The sequence below is a fragment of the Martes martes genome (genome assembly GCF_963455335.1).
Source record: "Martes martes genome assembly, chromosome: 18".
Lineage (NCBI taxonomy): Eukaryota > Metazoa > Chordata > Mammalia > Carnivora > Mustelidae > Martes > Martes martes.
In genome coordinates this window covers 6,434,230-6,453,172 of record NC_137906.1, presented here as the reverse complement: position 1 = coordinate 6,453,172, position 18,943 = coordinate 6,434,230, and the positions used below count along the sequence as shown (strand labels likewise).

The 18,943-nt window shown below is 52.1% G+C and overlaps 1 protein-coding gene across 1 annotated transcript in view; it reads left to right on the top strand.

Moving 5' to 3' along the window:
- Positions 1-18,681, top strand: part of HIP1 (huntingtin interacting protein 1) — a 141,561-nt gene extending 122,880 nt beyond the window's left edge. Inside the window, exons 20-32 of the mRNA XM_080830730.1 lie at positions 1,350-1,436; positions 1,620-1,727; positions 1,814-1,947; positions 6,140-6,250; positions 6,996-7,054; positions 7,423-7,516; positions 8,839-8,939; positions 9,451-9,556; positions 10,754-10,877; positions 11,340-11,401; positions 13,895-14,003; positions 14,891-14,972; positions 15,272-18,681. Coding sequence (XP_080686856.1) covers positions 1,350-1,436; positions 1,620-1,727; positions 1,814-1,947; positions 6,140-6,250; positions 6,996-7,054; positions 7,423-7,516; positions 8,839-8,939; positions 9,451-9,556; positions 10,754-10,877; positions 11,340-11,401; positions 13,895-14,003; positions 14,891-14,943 — 1,148 coding nt within the window. The 3' untranslated portion in view covers positions 14,944-14,972; positions 15,272-18,681. The remainder of the gene's footprint in view (positions 1-1,349; positions 1,437-1,619; positions 1,728-1,813; positions 1,948-6,139; positions 6,251-6,995; positions 7,055-7,422; positions 7,517-8,838; positions 8,940-9,450; positions 9,557-10,753; positions 10,878-11,339; positions 11,402-13,894; positions 14,004-14,890; positions 14,973-15,271) is intronic.
- Positions 18,682-18,943: the final 262 nt, after the last annotated feature.

The following is an 18,943-nucleotide window of genomic DNA, read 5'->3' as shown; positions in this document are numbered from 1 at the left end:
CGTCCTGGGCTTGCACAGGCCCACTCTGCCTGTTCCGGAGCCCTAAGGGCGTGCGGGTGGGGCAGCGGGCAGAGCCAGAGAAGCCCTTGGATGAGAGAAGGGGCCTCAGATGTGGCAGGACAGCCAGGCCCGAGACACCGGTAGAGTCATGGATGCAGCTCCGAAAGGGCCCACTGAGGACAAGCAGGGGGAAGGAAACGCTGAGAGCTGACTTTCCTTATCAAAATAGAAATATCTGCAGGGCACCTGGGTGGCTCAGTGGGTTGAGTGTCCGACTCTTGATTTCGGCACAGGTCACGGTCTCAGGGCCTCGGGATCGAACCCCTGGTCAGGCTCCATGCTCAGCGGGGAGTTTGCTTGAGATTTTTGTCTCCCCACTTCCTCTGCCCCTCCTCCTGCCTGCACACGTGCACACTCTCTCCCTCAGATAATCTTTGGGGGAAAAAAAAAAGAAACTTCTCCATTTGGGGACGTCTACGGCAGGGCCTGCTCTGATTCAGCGGGGAACCCATCTGTAGGGGAACACAGCGGTCTCGGAGGAAGGAGCTCACTGAGTACCCAGTTTTCTGAGGGAGTGCCAGGAAACGGGGCAGCCGTGGGCAGATTCTGAGGAGAGACTTTGTGAGCTGGGCTTTGAAGGAAGAGGACAGATATGCGCCAGTGGAACAGAAGAACCGGGGGGCTGGGGGGGGTCACCCACACAGCTGATGCCACCAAGCGCTCACCATGTGCCAACCGCCGTGGTAAGCGCTCCACACGCCTCAGCCCAGCGACTCCTCACTACAGTGCCGTGAGGGGGCCCCATGACTCTGTTTCCACGTGAGGAAGCAGGCGTGGACAGCCTGAGGTCGTAGCCACCGGTATGGAGCCACACGGGCACAATGTGACATGAGCCCCCATGCTTTTAACTCTTGTGCGACAATCTTTGGGGACCCGCCGTGCCCAGAGCCACAGCGTGGGAACGGCTGTGTTGTGTGCCCAGCACGAGCCCAGATCAGCCTGACGGAGCCGAGGGTCTGGGTTCAACACTGACGAGAGTCTGAGGTCCTTGAAAGACGTAGCGGGAAGGCCCGGATTGGGTTTGGGCAGGCGGTCCTGAGAAGGGACAGGCTGACTCTGGGCTGCGGATGTGGTTGCCCTGGCTCTCGGCTAAGGGACCAGATGGGCAGCTTTTGAGGTCCCGTACAAGCGCAGTCCACCCTCTTCCCTCCGCCCCCCATCTTAGGGCAACTCCTGCAGGGCCCAGGCCCCTCACGAGGGGGGTTCCTCCATCTCGTGCCTTCCCCTCCCGGGGAGAAAGCGAGTCTGACAGCTCCGGCTCTGACTTGGCCCCGTCTCCCCCGTCACAGATCACCTTCTCTCCAAGGTCAAGTCTGTTTCCAGCTGCCTCGAGCAATTGGAAGAAAGCTGGAGGCGCTATCTGGCCTGCCCAGAAGGTAAGAAAGGTGGACGATAGGGTCTGTCGCTTGGTGACAACTGGGCCGCGTTCAGAAACGCTGGCGTGTAGAAGTAGCAACGGGTTCCTCCGCACCAAGAAAGGGGTCTCTATAACGTATTGAGCAGGGAAGGAGGTGGGGAGGTAACACAGCCCTGAGCAACCCCCTTTAAACTCCTGGCAGCTATCAGTGGGCTCCTCCACTCGGTCACCCTCCTCGCCCACCTGACCGGGGACACCATGGCTTACGTGAGCACCACCTGCCTTCGAGCCCCGCCGGAACCCGCCGACCGTAAGTACTGGGGCTGGGTGGGAGGCCGGGCCGGGCAGCAGGGGAGGTCAGAGGGCCTTCAGAAATCCTGGTCATTGCATCTCCAGTGCTGACCGAGGCCTGCAAACAGTTTGGCAAAGAAACCCTCCTCTACTTGGCTTTCCTGGAGGAGGAAGGAACGCGGGAGAATGACGGCACCGCCCTGAGGAGCTGCCTTACCAAGATCGCCACCATTGCCGAGGTAGGAGCCAAGTTACTACCGGGGACAGGTACAGAGGTTCTTGGGGGTGAGTGCTGGTGATCTGCCAGGGACTCTGTGAGGTCCTAAGTTGGTTCTTCCCGCACTTTCCACTTGACTCAAGGAAGGGAGAGCTGGCACTGACAAATCTGACCCCTGAACGACTTTCTGGTTATATGTCATGCGTTCCCTGTGTTGAGAACCTGCTGTGTATTTGTCACTATGCTAAGCGGTATCAAAGAAGGATAAGCATAGTTTCTCTGTTTTCTAAGATTTGTATTTGGTTGAACAGGTTAATACCTAATGTGCGAGAACAGTGTATTTATTGATTTAATAAAGATGCAGTGAGTATGTCGTACATCGTGGGAAATGTGTTGGATGTAGTTGTACAGGGACAAGTAGGACGTGGTCTCTATGGCAAAGGAAAATAAGAAAATCACCCATTTCTGTTCAGTGGGATGAGAGCGGTGATCAGCCGTATTTTAAGAGTTCAGTACAAGGCATTTACTTAATTCCAAAAATGGGTCATAATATTAAATCCAGGGAATGAAGAGATGAGGGCCAGAGTTCAGATTTTCATCATCCCTCATCTGAGCTCTTATAGTAGCCTTCTGATGAGTTTTTCTGCCTCTGGCCTCTTCTTTCTCTGATCTCTTCCAAAAACAGATCTGATTATGATTCCTCATTTGATAACAAAAGTCAAATGATGTAGCGTGATACCCAAGGACTGTCACAGTCTGGCCCTTATTCATCTTCCTGGGTCTCTCCCACCCACCACCTATACCTAGCGGTGTTGGCTAGCGCAACAGTATACCTGCCTACCTGTCTCTTTCCCCCATGAGTCCTTAAAGACAAGAGCCCATGCCTTTTTCACATTTTCCCCTTGGTCCCTGGCATGATATCTGGCAAAGCAAATAAAAAGATCAGATGAGGAAGAAGGTTCATACTGGGGAGAAGTGGGCAACGAGGTAGGGAATCATGACTGTCTGGATGAAGGAAGACTACGGATAACGGTGAATTGCTAACCTTTCTTTCACTGGAATGACGTGATCCTGGTGGTATTTTAGTGTTACTAAATTGCCAATGGTGGCCTAGGGAGCATTACTCCTTTTGCTGGAGATACAGAGCATCGTCTCCAGGGCCGTGCAGAACTGAATCTCTGTACACACACGCAAAGTGTGTAAGAGACTATGAGATGAGGATATAAGTTAATTTTACAAAGCAAAGTGTGAGAGGGAGATCCTGGGCGGGTTTCCTTTCTGGCAGGAGGACTGACCAGATGTTTAGAAGCTTATCCCAGGACAGGACGTGGAAAATGCTTAATAAAATTTGGGGGGGGAAATGTTAATTGAATCTGAATTGGCTGAAAATTAAGGAAATGCTCAGAATCAGAAACCAAAAGGATGCAGGAGCTAGTGTTTTTTCCATCTCTTGGCCTAGAGCTTGGATTTTAACGGACCACACATACAGAGGAGAGTAAGAAATAAAACCTAGACCCAAGTAGGGTCAAAGTTTGGAATGCAGAGACTTCCTTCCCAAAACAGAACTCGGAAAGGTCACATGCCGAGTGCATGGGGGAGAAGCCTACTCTGCTGGAGAGATCCTGTCTCAACCTTGGTTATGGAGGTGGGGAAAGGAGGCAACACGGCCACCTAGGGAATTTCTAACTACAACCATCTATCCGTGGCTTCAGGGTCTAATTCTACTACCTGTATGGCCTGAAAAAGACCAAATGGAAAATTAAAGTAGTCAGGTAGTTAGGGGCCCAGGTACCTGGCAGACACAGGTCCAAATGGTCTCTGAAGGCGTATGCTTTGACTCTAAATCCCGAGGAACTTTCAAAGATAAAGTCCCAAGGCACATAAGTTCACCATAAATGCATCCAATCTATTAAAGAACTTTTTAAAAGGTATTAAGGGTGGCAGAGGAGTGAGATATTTTCAAAAGTGACCAGATATACAACCACCAAACTTATAGAAATGAAAACTACATCATTGAAAGCCACGACTTAGTATACAGATCCAACAGCAGATTAAAACAAAGCTGAAGAAAGAATTAGTGAACTGGATGATAGAACTGAAGGAATTACCATAGACGGTGGACTGGATTTTATGAGCTGGGGTGTAGAAGTTATATGTAGAATGTTTAATCAGGGTTCCAGGTGAAGATAATAGAAAAGCGATGTCCTTTTCCCCTCTAAGTAATGATTTTAGTTCCGTGTGTTACAGACTTTCTTCTACACGTGCTTTTTCCAGCATTTTGTGTTTGAGTTTCTTTCATGCAGATGTGCTCATTTTCACTGCTCTGTAGCATTCCGTTGCATGATTACCGCTCAAGTTCTATTTGTTTGATGTAGTACCTCTCCCTATTTATTTACATATCTATGTTATAGCTGTATTTCTATTGTTGATGGGTGCTTGGGTTCTTTCCAGTTTGGGGCTATCACGAATGTGCTATTTGGTCACTCTGGGGCCTATCTCCTGATGTAAGAGTTTCCCTAGGGTGTTTGCCTGGGGCTGGAATTACCACATAATAGGACAATTCTCACACACAGACCACCGAGTGAGCGAGTCCTAGGAAATTGCATGCAGTAGGATTCCTTTTAAATAAAAATCAAAACAGGGGCACCTGGGTGGTTCAGTGGATTAATTAGCATCTGACTCTTGGCTTCAACTCAGGTCATGATCTCAGGGTCACGAGATTGAACCCCAAGTCAGGTTCTGCAGTCAGTGTGGAGCCTGTTTAAGACTTTCTATTAAATAAATAAAGTCTTTAAAATAAATAAATACGAGGGCGCCTGGGTGGCTCAGTGGGTTAAGCATCTGCCTTTGTCTCAGGTCATGATATCAGGGTCCTGGGATCGAGCCCCGCATCGGGCTCTCTGCTCAGCGGGGAGCCTGCTTCCTCCCCTCTCTCTCTCTGCCTGCCTCTCTGCCTACTTGGGATCTCTCTCTGTCAAATAAATAAATAAAATCTTTTTTAAAAATTTAAATAAAATAAATAAATACCAAAACATATGTACTTAACATTATACTCTTTGAGGATGCATTCCTAAGGAGTTTTTAAAAAAAAGACATAGTAACCATTCTCCTGAATTCTGTGTTTATCTGGAGGTGGGGAGCAGGGAGGGTGGAGATAGAATTAGGGCAGACTATAAAGGAGATTTCAAAGGTACTGACCAGGTTTCTTAAGCTCTTCCTGAAGTTGGTGGTAGATATGTGGTCCTTTGTTCTTAGTCTTTAAACCATTCATACCTATTTTATACTCTCGTAGGTATAACACATATTTTCAGAATTCACAGGCTTTGCCATCAGCCCCCAAGTTATCCCTGCTATCATTCATTAGCAGTGGGACTGGGGTCAAGACATTTGACCTCTCTGAGCCTTGGTCTCCCATCCGTAGAACAGGACTAGTAACTGCCCCGTGACTGCTATGGACACGAAGTTCAGTAAGAGGCGGAGTGTCTGGTTGGAAGGCATCACCGATATTTGAAGATGTTTCTGAAATACCTCCCAGTGGGTGCCTGGGTGGCACTGTTGGTTGACTGACTCTTGGTTTCCATTCAGGTCGTGATATTGGGGTCGTGAGATCGAGCCCCACATCAGGCTCATGCTCAGCGCTGAGTCTGCCTGAGATTTTCTCTCCCCCTCCTCCTCCCCCTCCCACTCTTGCTCTCTCTCAAATACTCAAATAAATAAATAAATCTTTTATTTTTTTTTTAAGATTTTATTTGTTTTATTTGACGGAGAGAGAGCGAGAGGCAGAGGGAGAAGCAGGCTCCCTGCCAAGCAGGGAGACCGATGCAGGGCTCGATCCAAGGACCCTGGGATCATGACCCGAGCCGAAAGCAGACGCTTAACCGACTGAGCCACCCAGGCGCCCCATAAATAAATCTTAAAATAAAATACCTCCCAAGCCACAAATACAATACGCTGTGCAACTGTGGGGCAGGATCCAAGCAGCTACAACTGAGTGGCCTCATAGGCTTAGGCAGGGATGGCTTTCTGGAAGGAGGGGAGCGGAATGTGACGTTCTGGGGTTCACGCAGTGGCGAGTTCCAGACAAGGCCTGCCCAGGAGGCCCCTTCGTGGATTCCAGAAATGTGTTACGTGATAGGGCCCTCCTCTCCTGCCTTCCGCCACGGGAGAACAGAGAGGTCAAAGGGTCATTGCAGCATTTGTGATGCTGTTCCCAGGAGCTCCTGCCCAGAGGCCTGGACATCAAACAGGAGGAGCTGGGGGACCTGGTGGACAAGGAGATGGCTGCCACGTCAGCTGCCATCGAAACTGCTACGGCCAGAATCGAGGTATGGAAGCATCTGGCAGTCTCCTAAAGCCAGGCTCTTGTGGGGACACTGCCCATTGGATGTCTCTGACTTGGTCGTGAAGGCTCCCAAGCCCCGCTCTGAGCCCACCCGAAACCCACATCCCCCAGGATCCCCCAGGGATTAAAAAGTGAGAAGACCCTCCCCGACTTTGGTGTTGGTTCATCCGGCGTCCCTGGGGATAGGTCGGTCCACGACGCTCGCTCAGGTTCCGTTTCTGCATCATGGGGCAGTGGTAATAGGACATGCCTCGGAGGGGTGTGGGAAGAGTTGAAGGATTTAATGCACATTTATCTTTGCGGCGGGCACCCGTGCAGTCAGCAGACGCGGTTGTCCCGGGGAAGAGCTGAGTGGGCGGCCCTGGAGAGGTCCCATAGCATTCCTGGTAGAAGACTCAGTCTGCTCACCTTGGTGCGAGTACCAGTGGGGGGGGACCTGGGAACGGCTGCCCCCCCCCTTCACTGGCGGGGTGCCTCAGCTCTCAGAATTCTGTGCACACATCAGCCGAGGATGGACACTCCCAGATGGTAGAGTCAGCCTGCTGCGGCTGCTTCCCACTGAAGAGATCGGAAGTCTGGATTCTTTCCCTGACTCACCAGGGCGTGGATGGGCCCTTCTGGATTTGAGTTTCTCAGCTGCCCCAGGATGTCGGACACAAGGTGTCTCAGGGTACCAGTGAATGCCCGGTACCCACCGCGTGTTGAGAAACCCTGCTTCTTTTCAACAGGAGATGCTCAGCAAATCCCGAGCTGGAGACACGGGAGTCAAATTGGAGGTGAATGAAAGGTCAGTCTGAGCCGTGTGGGGGCAGGCACCTAGGTGATGAGGATGAGCGTATCCTGCAGTGGATTATACGAATTAGAACAGTAGCAGCCCCGGGCAGCGGCCAAGTCCGTGTAGTCGTCGATAATGGTGTTCTTGGGGATAATATCGCTGTTGCATTTTAGGGGAAGAGAAACCCAGAGAATCATCACGTAACTGTCCCCAGTCGAGTCTCCCTACTCACGTGCCTTTCCGGGAAGGTGTATTCCCCACTGCCTTTCCCACCCCAAGTTTGCCTGTGTTTAGGCCTGAAAAACAGAACAGATTCCTTCATTATTCTCAGTTTCTTTTTTGTGTCCCTAACTTTTTTTTTTTTTTTTTTCCCCTCCTAGGATCCTTGGTTCCTGTACGAGCCTAATGCAAGCTATTCAGGTCTTGATCGTGGCCTCGAAGGACCTCCAGAGAGAGATAGTGGAGAGTGGCCGGGTAAGCATGGGTGAGGACCCCTGGACGGGGGGAGCAGACATCATTCACAGACTCCTGGTTCACCAAGAGGCTACATCTACTCGATACACTCATCCACATTCAGCGAAATCCGCGGGTGCTGCCCTCTCAATGCCGTGTGCGCATCTGAGGGCACACTGCCTCTCACAGCCGAGCATAGATGCCCTTGGAAAGAAGCTGGGGCGCTGCCGGGCCCCCAAGGGGCAGTCAGCCTCAGCCTTTAGCTGCTGGGTCATTAAGCCAGGCGACATCGTGGGAACCTGCTCTGGAAAGCCCATGTGCATTGCAGGCCTGGGCCCTCAGAGGAAGGGAGAGCTTTGGAAAATGGGGCACATGGATAGGGCCGGCCTGGTTCCTGACCTTTGCCAGTGGGCGCGGTCATGTCTCCTTCCCGAGGCAGAGTCAGCGGACAGTTATTCCCAGACAGGCCGTGATCGAAGGGTTCCCTGGGCTTTCTCCCTCCTCTGCTGGTGTTTCCTTCTCACACCCTGTGTGCAGCTGCCGCTCAGGAGGGAGAGGCCCAGGGAGCGATCCTGGAGCCAGAACACCATCCCGGAAAGAAGGCAGCCATCTCTGTGGTGGTGGTGCTTTTTATCAGTGCCGAGAGGGGCTGAGTAAGGAGGACCTGTGGCTTCCGAGACTAACAGACACTTCCACAGCATGAGAGCATGTTGAAATCCCGAGGAGACATAATTTGCCTCATTGATTCACTGGGTTACTCTCTTCTCTTGGCAAATGGTGGCGAAGGTTAGACTCCTCTTGGATCACATTGTCCTAGGCGCATGTGAATAGATTCCGATTCTCATCTACACAACATGGAAATGGGGTTACAAGAGAAATGCCACGGGCGTTGGAGTCAGAGACGCCTAGGGTTTACTTCCGCCTATCTCCTGCGTGAACTTGGGAAAAGGATCTTTGCTTTTCTGAGTCTTCGTCTGCCCATCTGTAAAATGGGATGATAATGCTTTCGTCTTGGGATTAGCGTGAGGGCGCAGTGGGAGGAATGGGCTTAAAAGCACCTGGGGCGGGGCACCTGGGTGGCGCAGTTGGTTAAGCGGCTGCCTTCAGCTCGGGTCATGATCCCAGGGTGCTGGGATCGAGCCCCGAATCAGGCTCCCTGCTTGGCGGAGAGCCTGCTTCTCTCTCTCCCTCTGCCTGCTGCTGCTCTGCTTACTTGTGCTCTCTCTCTCTCTCTCTCTCTCTGTCAAATAAATAAATAAAATCTTAAAAAAAAAAAAAAAAAGCACCTGGGGCATGGGAGGCCCTGGAGAAAAGCTGGTCATTATCACCTTTCACTTCCTTAGGGCACCGCCTCGCCGAAAGAGTTTTACGCCAAGAATTCTCGATGGACGGAAGGACTCATCTCCGCTTCCAAAGCTGTAGGCTGGGGAGCGACCGTCATGGTGTAAGTGCCTGGCACTCCCAGGGCTCCTCAGCCCCACTCCCAACTGGCCCATCCCAGACAACATCCGACTGAAAAAAGTCTGCTCCTTAGAAAAGAGCTGTGGGGGTGCCTGGTTGGCTCAGTGGGTTAAAGCCTCTGCCTTCGGCTCGGGTCATGATCCCAGGGTCCTGGGATCGAGTCCTGCATCGGGCTCTCTGCTCAGCAGGAAGCCTGTTTCCTTCTCTCTCTCTCTCTCTCTCTCCCTACTTGTGATCTGTCTCTCTCTCTCTCTCTGTCAAATAAATAAATAAAGTCTTTTTAAAAAAGAAAAGAAAAGAACTGTAGGTAGGGAAGTCAACAGGACTGAAAGTTTAACAGGGAGCCCAGATCTCCTGGGGTTGCCCAGGGATGGGGCCAGCAGGCCGGCTAGGCTCCCTGAGTAGCCAGGGTGACGGGCGCGGTCTGGAGGTGGGATCATAAGGGGTGGCGGCTGTCTGTGACATACTTTGTGTTGTCCCTTCCTGTCTACCAGGGATGCAGCCGATCTGGTGGTGCAAGGCAGAGGGAAGTTTGAGGAACTGATGGTGTGTTCACATGAAATCGCTGCGAGCACGGCCCAGCTTGTGGCCGCCTCTAAGGTAGGATCCGCACAGGACCCCCTAAGGTCTAACGAGCTTGGAGAACACTCGGCCCGTGGAACCTACCCAAAAAACAGATGATTTGTCCAGGGTCCCGGCAGATGAGGTCCCAGGTTAAAATTCTGCCTCTCGAGGGTCTCCTCCTACCCTCCTCTGAGAGCCTTTTCCTCAGTCAGCAAGGAGCCCCTCTTGGGCTACTCTTGGCTCTCATGGCTTCTGTGACAAGTGGCCCTTGAGGGTCCGAGCCATGCCGACCTCTGATTAGCAATGAGGACCTTCAAGGAGCACTTAAATAAGAAATAGGTCAGTGCCATGAGCTGGTTCCCTGGCTCGGCTCCGAGGTTCCACAGCCAATGTCTGACTCTACTGAAGAGCCTCCAGATTCGAACCATTACCCCCAACTAATCGTAATACAGCGCTTGTTACCGAAATCCGGCTGTGAGTTTTATAGTACCCCGGGGAGCGTCCTTATCATCCTTGTTTAGTGCTGTCCCAAATTAATTTCCACAACTGGAGCGATTTATCACAAGAACCAATAAAGCTAGTGTCTGAGGCTCTCAAGCAAATAAGCCAGGAGTAATTTTTGCATATTAGAGATATGCCAGGAGCTGACCCTGTAGTAGCAATTTTTTTTACAGATTTATTAATTTGGGGACGCCTAGGTGGCTGAGTCACTGAAGCGTCTGCCTTCGGCTCAGGTCGTGATCCCAGGGTCCTGAGATCGGGGCCCATATCGGGCTCTCTGCTCCGCGGGGAGCCTGCTGCTCCCCCTGCTGGTGCTCTCTCACTCTCTCTCTCTGACAAATAACATCTTTTTTTAAAAATTTATTTGAGAGAATGAGAACGTGCATGTGCCCACGTGGGAAACGGGCAGAGGGACAGGGAGAGAGAGAGAGAGACTTCTCCAGCAGACTCCCCGCTGAGCGCGGAGCCTGACGCGGGGCTCGATCTCCCAATCCTGAGATCATGACCTGAGCCAAAAGCGAGAGGCGGACCCTCAACGGACCGGGCCACAACAGGCACCCCTGTAGGCAGCAGTCTGGAATAAGTCAATGAGCGACCGCAGAGGATCCCGTTATGTTTGTCAAGAACCGTGGGGACCAAAAAAAAAAAAAAAAGAACCGTGGGGACCCACTTATTTGACTCCGTCCTTGCCGCCATATGCTGTGTGACCCTAACTCTGCGTGGTCCTGGCAGGTGAAGGCTGACAAGGACAGTCCAAACCTGGCCCAGCTGCAGCAGGCCTCCCGCGGTGTGAACCAGGCCACCGCCACCGTTGTGGCCTCCACCATCTCGGGCAAATCACAGATCGAGGAGACAGGTAGCCTCCCCGGAGCGGTGCTTCTCGTATCCATCCCATTCAGCTGCTCTTCATGTTCCCCGTTTCCCACAATCCTGTTTCCCACATTCTCTCTCGTTCATCTTCTCTCCACGCGTACTCACTTTCTCGTAAGGTGGGACACCGCACGCGCGTGCTCTTTGTGTCACCATAGCAACAGGCCTTAAGGTAGATTTTTCATTTAGCGATTTCTCTGGATTCAAAGGCGTGACTCTGCAGGCCTGGTTGTCTCTGGGCGGGGCAGGACAGGGGCGGGGTGGGGGGGTTGGTGAGGGGTGGTCCAGTCCTTGTTACCCCGTCAGGGCACTTCCTCCCCGTCTGTCCATCGGTGACTTTCTCACGTGTTTTGGGAACTGGCGAACCAAGCATTTCAGCAGAGCGCCGGCATCGGCTGACTCTCGGCCAGGGGCGTCCCCTGACGAGGCCTTCCCTCCGCCCTTGCAGACAACATGGACTTCTCCAGCATGACACTGACCCAGATCAAACGCCAGGAGATGGATTCCCAGGTAGGATTCCCCACTTCTGAGTCTGCTCGATCAGTTCCCGGGGACACCGACCCCAATATTATCCCCATGGAAAGAAGCCAGTGGGGGAGAGACTTGGGGCGGAAACAAACAGAGATGGACCCAGGAGCCCAGGAATGAATATAAATGACGCTTGGAAGGGACAATGGAGGTGGAGACAGATGGTGGGTTAAACTCAGAATCTTAACTCCTGCTCACTGGTCTCAGACTGGTGTCCCCCTCACTGTTACCATCAGGGATCTCCTAGCAGATGTCAACTAGCATTTAATGTCTTAACAATGGATGAATTTTTTTTTTTTTTTTAAGTAGAGCTGACATCCAGTGTTACATTATTTTCCGGCGTACGTGTAGTGATTTGACAATTCTGTGTATTACTCAGTGCTCACCGCGATTAGTGTAGTCACCGTCTGTCACCATGCAACGTCATGACCCTGTTACTGACTACATTCCCTATGCTGTACCTTTCATCCCCATGACTTACTTATCTGGTAATGTACCTCTTAATCCCCTCCACCGTTCCCCCACCCTCTTCCCCTCTGGCCACCACCAGTTCTCTGTATTTATGAGTCCGTTTCTGTTTTGTTTTTGTTTTTTTGGCAATTTAAAAAAAAATCTGATATGAATTATTTGTGTATGACCTTGGTTTAAAGAAGAAAAACCAAGTCACTGAGGACCCATCGAAGGCGATGCCCTTCCTCCTGGTTGGTTGTAAAGTTCTGGCATGTGGGGAAACGGGAATCAGTGGGATCCTGAAAAAAAGACCTGACATCCTTGTCCTGAAATTACTGACCCCAGTCTTGGGGTCAAGTTCAGATGGAGACTGTTAAAGTCTCTACATGGGTCACTCAGCATTTTTAGGAAGAGTCACATGGCCAAATACTGAAAGGTCTGAGGTCAGGTGTGAGTCCCCGCCGTCTACACTGTCGTGGTTACTGGGCTCCTCCAATCCCTCTTGACTGCGGGTTCCATCTCTATGCTGATAAGTACCAGATTCTTCTCTCTGGCCTTGATCTTCTCCTTGAGCTCTGTGATTGTCCAAATGCCTACTTGATCTTTCCACTTGAGGCCGAATATGTCTCCAACTTAATGGGTCCAAACCAGGGCTCCCGGTTTCCCTCCTACCTAATCTGCCCAACTCCTTGTTTTCTTTGCCTCAGTAGCTAGAACCCCCACCCCACCCCCTGCCACACCTGGGTGCTTAGACCCAGGAGTCATCCTTGGGTCCTCCCTTCCCCCTCTCCCTTCTACATCCAGTTCCCTAGCGGGTCCTGTCAACTCCCAACTGTCCAAGCCTGAACCTTCCCCCACTTTCCCATCTCCCTAACCCAGCCGAAGCCACCATTGTCTCTCTCCCGAACTACTACAATGCGTGCGAGGATTTGTATCCATGTGGTCCCATGGCAGGGCCAGGTGGCGGGGCAGTTGGGGGCAGAGAATAGGAAAGGGCATTGCTGAGGCTGGTCCAGCCCTGGGTTGACGGTTGGAGGAACTCGGGGAAAGGCACATGATGGGGCTCATCAGATCATCCCCTTCTCTCCATATGTTTTCCATAATAAACAATTTGAAAAGAAAAAAAGGAACCACCTAACTGGGTCTAGTTGCTTCCACTCTCCCGACCCCCCCGCCGCACACGGTTTGTTCAGGTTCTAGTATTTTTGAAGGCATAAATGACAGCAGGTCACATCTCTGTTTGAAATCTCCCAGTGGCTTTCCTCTCATACTCAGAGCTAACCCCCAAACTCCTAGCCCACTCTCATGACCCTCTCCCCTCTCGTGCATCAGCCACATGGGCTCCTTTCTGTTCTCCCCGTACCCACCTGCCTGAATAGCGTTTGCTGATCACCCTTGGCCTTTATCACATGACCCTATCATGTTCCTTACAGTCTGATCTGTTCTTGTCCCTGAGTGTGTATCTTCCCCTACAAGGGAAGCAGGGACCTTGTCTGTCTGCGCACCGCCGTGTCTCCCCCACCTACCGCAGAGCCCGGGGTACGTGACGGGTGCTCAGCAGACATTTCTTGAATTAATAAATAAATCAGTAAAATGAATTAATGAGGAGTAGGGGTAGCCAGGAATCAGCCTCTTCCTTGGTAAGACTGCTCTTTCCTGTATGATGATAACCCTAAGTTGTAACAGCCCCATAGAGATACCAGAAGCATCTGAGCTTGGCTCTTGCCTGGATTTCCAGGAGAGCGGGATTGCAGCAGAAGGGGAACTGGTTGGGAGCACGCCACACAGATAGGCTAGATGTCGGAGCTGATGTCCGTGGGGCGTGAGATGAGCCCTACTCCCATTCAGGCATTGGGGCTCTAACGCATCCCCTCTAGGAGAGGGTCCCCATGAGGAAACGGAAGAGCCACTGGGATCGATGGGTGAATGGGAGAGGATGGACGATATCAGAGGAGGAGAGGGATGAAGTCAAAGGGAGACCCTTGTCAGATCGCCGCTCAAAAGAAAATTCCACTCTTCCCCCAGGTCCGGGTGCTGGAGCTGGAGAATGACCTGCAGAAGGAGCGTCAAAAACTGGGAGAGCTTCGAAAAAAGCACTACGAACTCGCTGGTGTTGCCGAGGGCTGGGAAGAAGGTGGGCCTGTCTGAGGGCCTGCGTGGGCGCCATGAGGGGCGGGTGCGTGTAGGAGGGCCTTCCCCTCAGACGTGACAGAATGAGTCGCCCTTCGGGTCACTGACTCCCCGCTCTTGACTCACAGAGCATGAGTTCTCTTCAGTTGGAAACAACCTTCGAGCCCCAAAAGTCGTATAATTTGAGGTGAATTGAAAGCTTTTGTTGTCACCTCTCAAGACCTTAACGTTGACCAGTGGACTCGTCACTCGACGCCATTCCCTTCCAGGCCCACTTAGCCTGGCGCGCGTAGAGTTGAGTAGTGAACAAACAGATGGCGGTCAGTGAAAAGCCAAGGGGATTGCAAGCCTGACTGACCAGAGCCAGCAGTGAGGAACAATGGCCCATGAGAGAAAGGGTCAGGGGCTAGAAATGGCCCAGAGAGGCATTATCACCCGGAGTCTGCTGCTTTTCCACGTGCCCAAAGTGGCCCACTCGATCACGACCAGGACTGCCTGTCCTCGTTGTCTTGACTGACTCTGGGAGCCAACCACAGATGCATACCGGTCATTCCCAGACACGTAACTCAGGGAATAGACGGTTATGAGCGTGAGGTATTGGGGAGCCCAACGTGGTGGCTGTTTTTGTGGGTGAAACGAGTGTGTGCACACGTGCAGTGCTAGGAAGCAAAAATTATCGTCGTCAGGGGCGCCTGGGTGGCTCAGTGGGTTAAGCCTCTGCCTTCAGCTCAGGTCATGGTTTCAGGGTCCTGGGATCGAGCCCCGTTTCGGGCTCTCTGCTCAGTGGGGAGCCTGCTTCCCCCTCTCTCTCTGCCTACTTGTGATCTCTCTTTATCTCTCTCTGTCAAATAAATAAAATCTTAAAAAAAAAAAATTATCGTTGTCTTTCAGGAACAGAAACGTCCCCACCTGCATTGCATGAACCGGTCGCCGGAAAAGAATAGAGCCACGCCAACGCCCCACACGTCCGAGTGTAAATCTTGTGGCCCATCTGTGTGTGTGTTATTCCCCAGCATGTCCTAAGCCTTGGGGTCGGGGTGGGGGATCCCAGTGGCAGCCACACCACCCGCGTTGTCCAGTGCCCAGGACCCCAGTGGCCTTCCACAGAGGAGGGGAGGACCAGGGCCACCCCTCACAGAGAGGACCTGCCTCCCCACCCCGCCTGCCATTGGACCCCGTAGACGCTCAGCGTCCTCGTCCAAGGGGCTGGCTGTTTCCGAGATCCCTGGTGGGGGGCCGCCTCACGCCTTTTCTTCTCTGTTTTCTCCTCAGCCTTTTCTGTTTCACCATCTGCACCAACTCATGAGCGTCAGAGGGCTGGCGGGGCTGCGAGCCAGGACGCCGCCCTACATCTGTGCCGACAGCAGCAGGAGCGTCCCGGCCGAGCTCGCCAAGGCAACTGTCCCCTCTCTTGGCAGTCCCATGGGTTTCCCGCTGCTTCTTACGGTGGTTGGTTGGGATTTTCTTTTTTTTCTTTTTTGGGGGGATTTCTTCTTCCAGTGTTCCCTCGTAGAGCCACCTCTCCCCAAGGGAGCACCCCTGGCGCTCGGAGCCTTCGGGGGCCCCTACCACAGCAGTTAACAGCAATGGTGCTGCTCAGGCTTCACCTTGGTGCTCCACGCCAGCCTCCGTGCTGAGTGTCCCGCTGAGCGAGTCTGGGTCAGACGAGCCCACCGCCCAGGGTGGGCACCACTGCTGGGCCACACTCTTCCTCCAAAGGCAGAAGGAGAGCCTTCCTCAAGCGAGAGAGCCCAGAGAAGCCTCTGCCTACCTTCCTGGGTGACAGGGGTGAAGAACACGGGAAAGGAAGGAGGGTGCACCCGGCCCAGGCCTCAGGAGACCCCTGCTTTGGGAACTTTTGGTGACCAGACTGAAAAACCTTATCCCGTGCTTCGAGCGTGCTGGTGAGAGTAGCCACACTTGTTCCCCCGGAAAGAATTTTCCGTGCCACCTCCCTTCAGACCCGGGCGGGACCCTGAGAGGGAGTGCGTGAGGGCTTTTCCAGCTGGCCGCCTGGGCATCCTTTTGAACCTGAAGAAGATAGTTCCATGTTCTACCTAAGGGAAGATCAGGCAGACTTATGCCAGATCATCAGGCAAACTTGCTCCCGGCAGGAAAGAACCCAGTGCTTGGTTTGGTACCTTTAATATTTATTACTAACCTCCGTTCGGCAATGGCAGCAGCCTCCAGAGAGACGCTTTGAGCAATCAGGATTGGAGGTGTGGTGATGGCGGGGCTGCATGGCTGCCCCAGGTCATGGGTTTTCAAGAATCAGACACCAGGCCAAGATGCTTCCCAGTCTGTTACCGGCCTGGGCCCTGAGGCGAGCGGGTTCCTCAGAGCACCTGGGTCGGGGAAACCGAGAAAAGGGGGACCACTGACTCCGAGCCCTTCCCGCCGCACGACCTGGGCCCGTGCTGCCCAGACAGGATGAGGACAGAAGACGCATTAACAGCTTCCCGGAGGCGGACAGCCCGACAACACTCGTCCACCTCCAGACAGACAGACCCCAGCGTTTAAGTGACCTTCCGATCTCGGACAGTGTCTTCCTTCCTTATCTGTAGCAACTCTTAGGTAGAAGCCAACAAGTACTTCCCAGGACCTGTCCCAAAGGAACATTGCTAAGTGTTGCTACGTGACAGGTGGCGAGGTTCCTGTTTGATCACTGTGAATCAACCCTCGTCCTTCCCCACCTCCCACCCACCCCCCCACGCGTTTTCTAAGTAGGCCACTCAAAAACCAGTCTCCCATTAGCTCGGATTCCGAGACTCAGACAGGCGATCTCCACATTGGGCTAATAAAGAGGGGTCAACAGCAAATGAGCCGTCTTATGCTTAATACTTCTTTGTGCTCGGTGTTTTTCCATCCGAGGCTCAGAAGTAGTGTGGGGGGCCGCTGGTCCAGTTGTACCAACGAAGCCAATCGGTGTGTTCTCAGAGTGGATCAGCATTTCCACAGCGGACTAGTCCTTCCTTCCAGAATCTCGGCCGAACTGCCGTGCTCTGAATTACCCGTGGTGAAAAAAATCTGCTCTATCAGGCCACTCTGGGATGCTCCAAATAACACTTCCTCCAAAAAGAAGCCACAGTGATTGTTAAAACCTTGGTGGACTTAGCCGGAGTAGTAAGACAGGGAAGAAAGCGATTAAAGAGGAACACAGGCTAATCCCGTCTCGCACCAGAAGTTTCCTTCAGATGTGGCATAATTACGTTTGTCCTCACTCGCCTTAGGAGCTGGCCCGTCTTCTAGCCAAAATCCAATTGTCCTACCTTGGCTTTTCTAAAAAAACAAGGGTGTTTATACTTGGTGTGAAATACTTGATTCAAACGGGGATGACCTCCTCAGGCTAAAAATGAACATCACAGCCTTTTAAAGTCATCACTGAGCTTCATGAGTGACTGAAGTCCCGTGGATCCGTGTAATTGGGTCACACAGCAAGGCAGAACAACAAAAGAATGGCTTAGGACTGACAAGAGATCAAAAGACAGCCGTATCCCTTATTTAATTTTGTAATACCGTTGCTCTAATTTCCCTAGAGTAAGGATATGTGTGTACATAATAAGAAAAAAAAAAATAGAAAAGACCTGCCTTTTGTGGGGTTCTTTTATATCTGAGTCAGGAGTTTAAATTAGACTGTAATTTAGATTGTTGGCTTGTTCTGGCCCTGACAGCGGGATCCCTAGGGTCCCACCTGAATCTGAGTCCCTAATCCAGTGTCCAGAATGTTGGAAGTGTTCGAGCTGCTAAGTCAACATCAGGGTTAAACGGGTACCGTGGGGGTCACAGTGCATGTCATTTGTCCTCAGATCGGTTTGCTTCGGCCTCTCACCGAGGAGGGGCTGGTCCGTCCTGAGCTTGAACCTGGGAAATGCTCTCTTCTTGGCCAGCTCCTTAGTCTGGAAGGGTCTCCTGGCTCCACTTACCCTGGTCTTTAGCCACCGGTCAAGTTCTCGCTACCTTCTACCACCCGTGCAAACCTCTGGAAATCCTTCCCACCGATGAAAGCCTTCGATCCCAGCATTGGCCTTTCAGCCAGACCGGCTCTGCTCCGTCTCCGCTGTCCTCGGTCCCCCGGAGACCGTGCCATCTGTAGCCTAGGCAACCACCACCGTGGGCCTGCCAGCCTTTGCCGCAGCAAACCGAGCCGGCTGCCTGCTGCTCACATCCCCTTCGTCTCCCAAGGTCAGACCAAATGCAGGATCAGCAACCCACAGCGGTGGCACAGCCTCTCGCCCCCAGGAGCCAAAGCGATGGGAAATCATGGGTTAGATGCCGTTGGGTCCGATTCTGAGAGTAGACCATTTCCAGACATGTCGTTCAGGTGACCCTCAACTACCTCAGTTTGAAGGCCCCAGATGAAGCTGATTACTACTAGGGACACACCGCGGGGGTTCCGATACATCTTGCTGGTAACTTATAACAAACTCTCACATTTAGGTTCGCAGGGATAGGTTGGGTTTGTTTTTCTTCTGTTCTGTTTTTAACCTTTTCCCCCAATTTTCCATTAGAATAGTCCTTGAAATGGATTTCATTTTTCACCGAGTGCCTACCTTCCCAGGGCAGGTAGCCACTGGCTTTTCTTCCCTTCCAACAATACTTTTATTATGATATTAAGACCTTTCTTTGTATAATACATTGCATCTGTGTTTTCAATTTTTCAAATAAATACTTCAACCTGGCAATGGAGAGTAGTGGTGCTGACTGACATCCAACGTGGTTTTGGGGTTGGGGTTCCAGCGGAAAGCCTATGCATGTGTCCTGGTGTTTGTTGAATCCCACTTAACCTCTGCACCTCTGGGACTAGATCTTAAAGCCAGGAATACAGCTCCTGTAGAGAACCTGGTTCTGCCCTCCTTAGTCATGTTCCATCCCCTGTACACTCCTGTCCTTGGGAACGATCAAACACAACATGCCAGAGTGATCCATACTGTCTTTCGTCTTCTT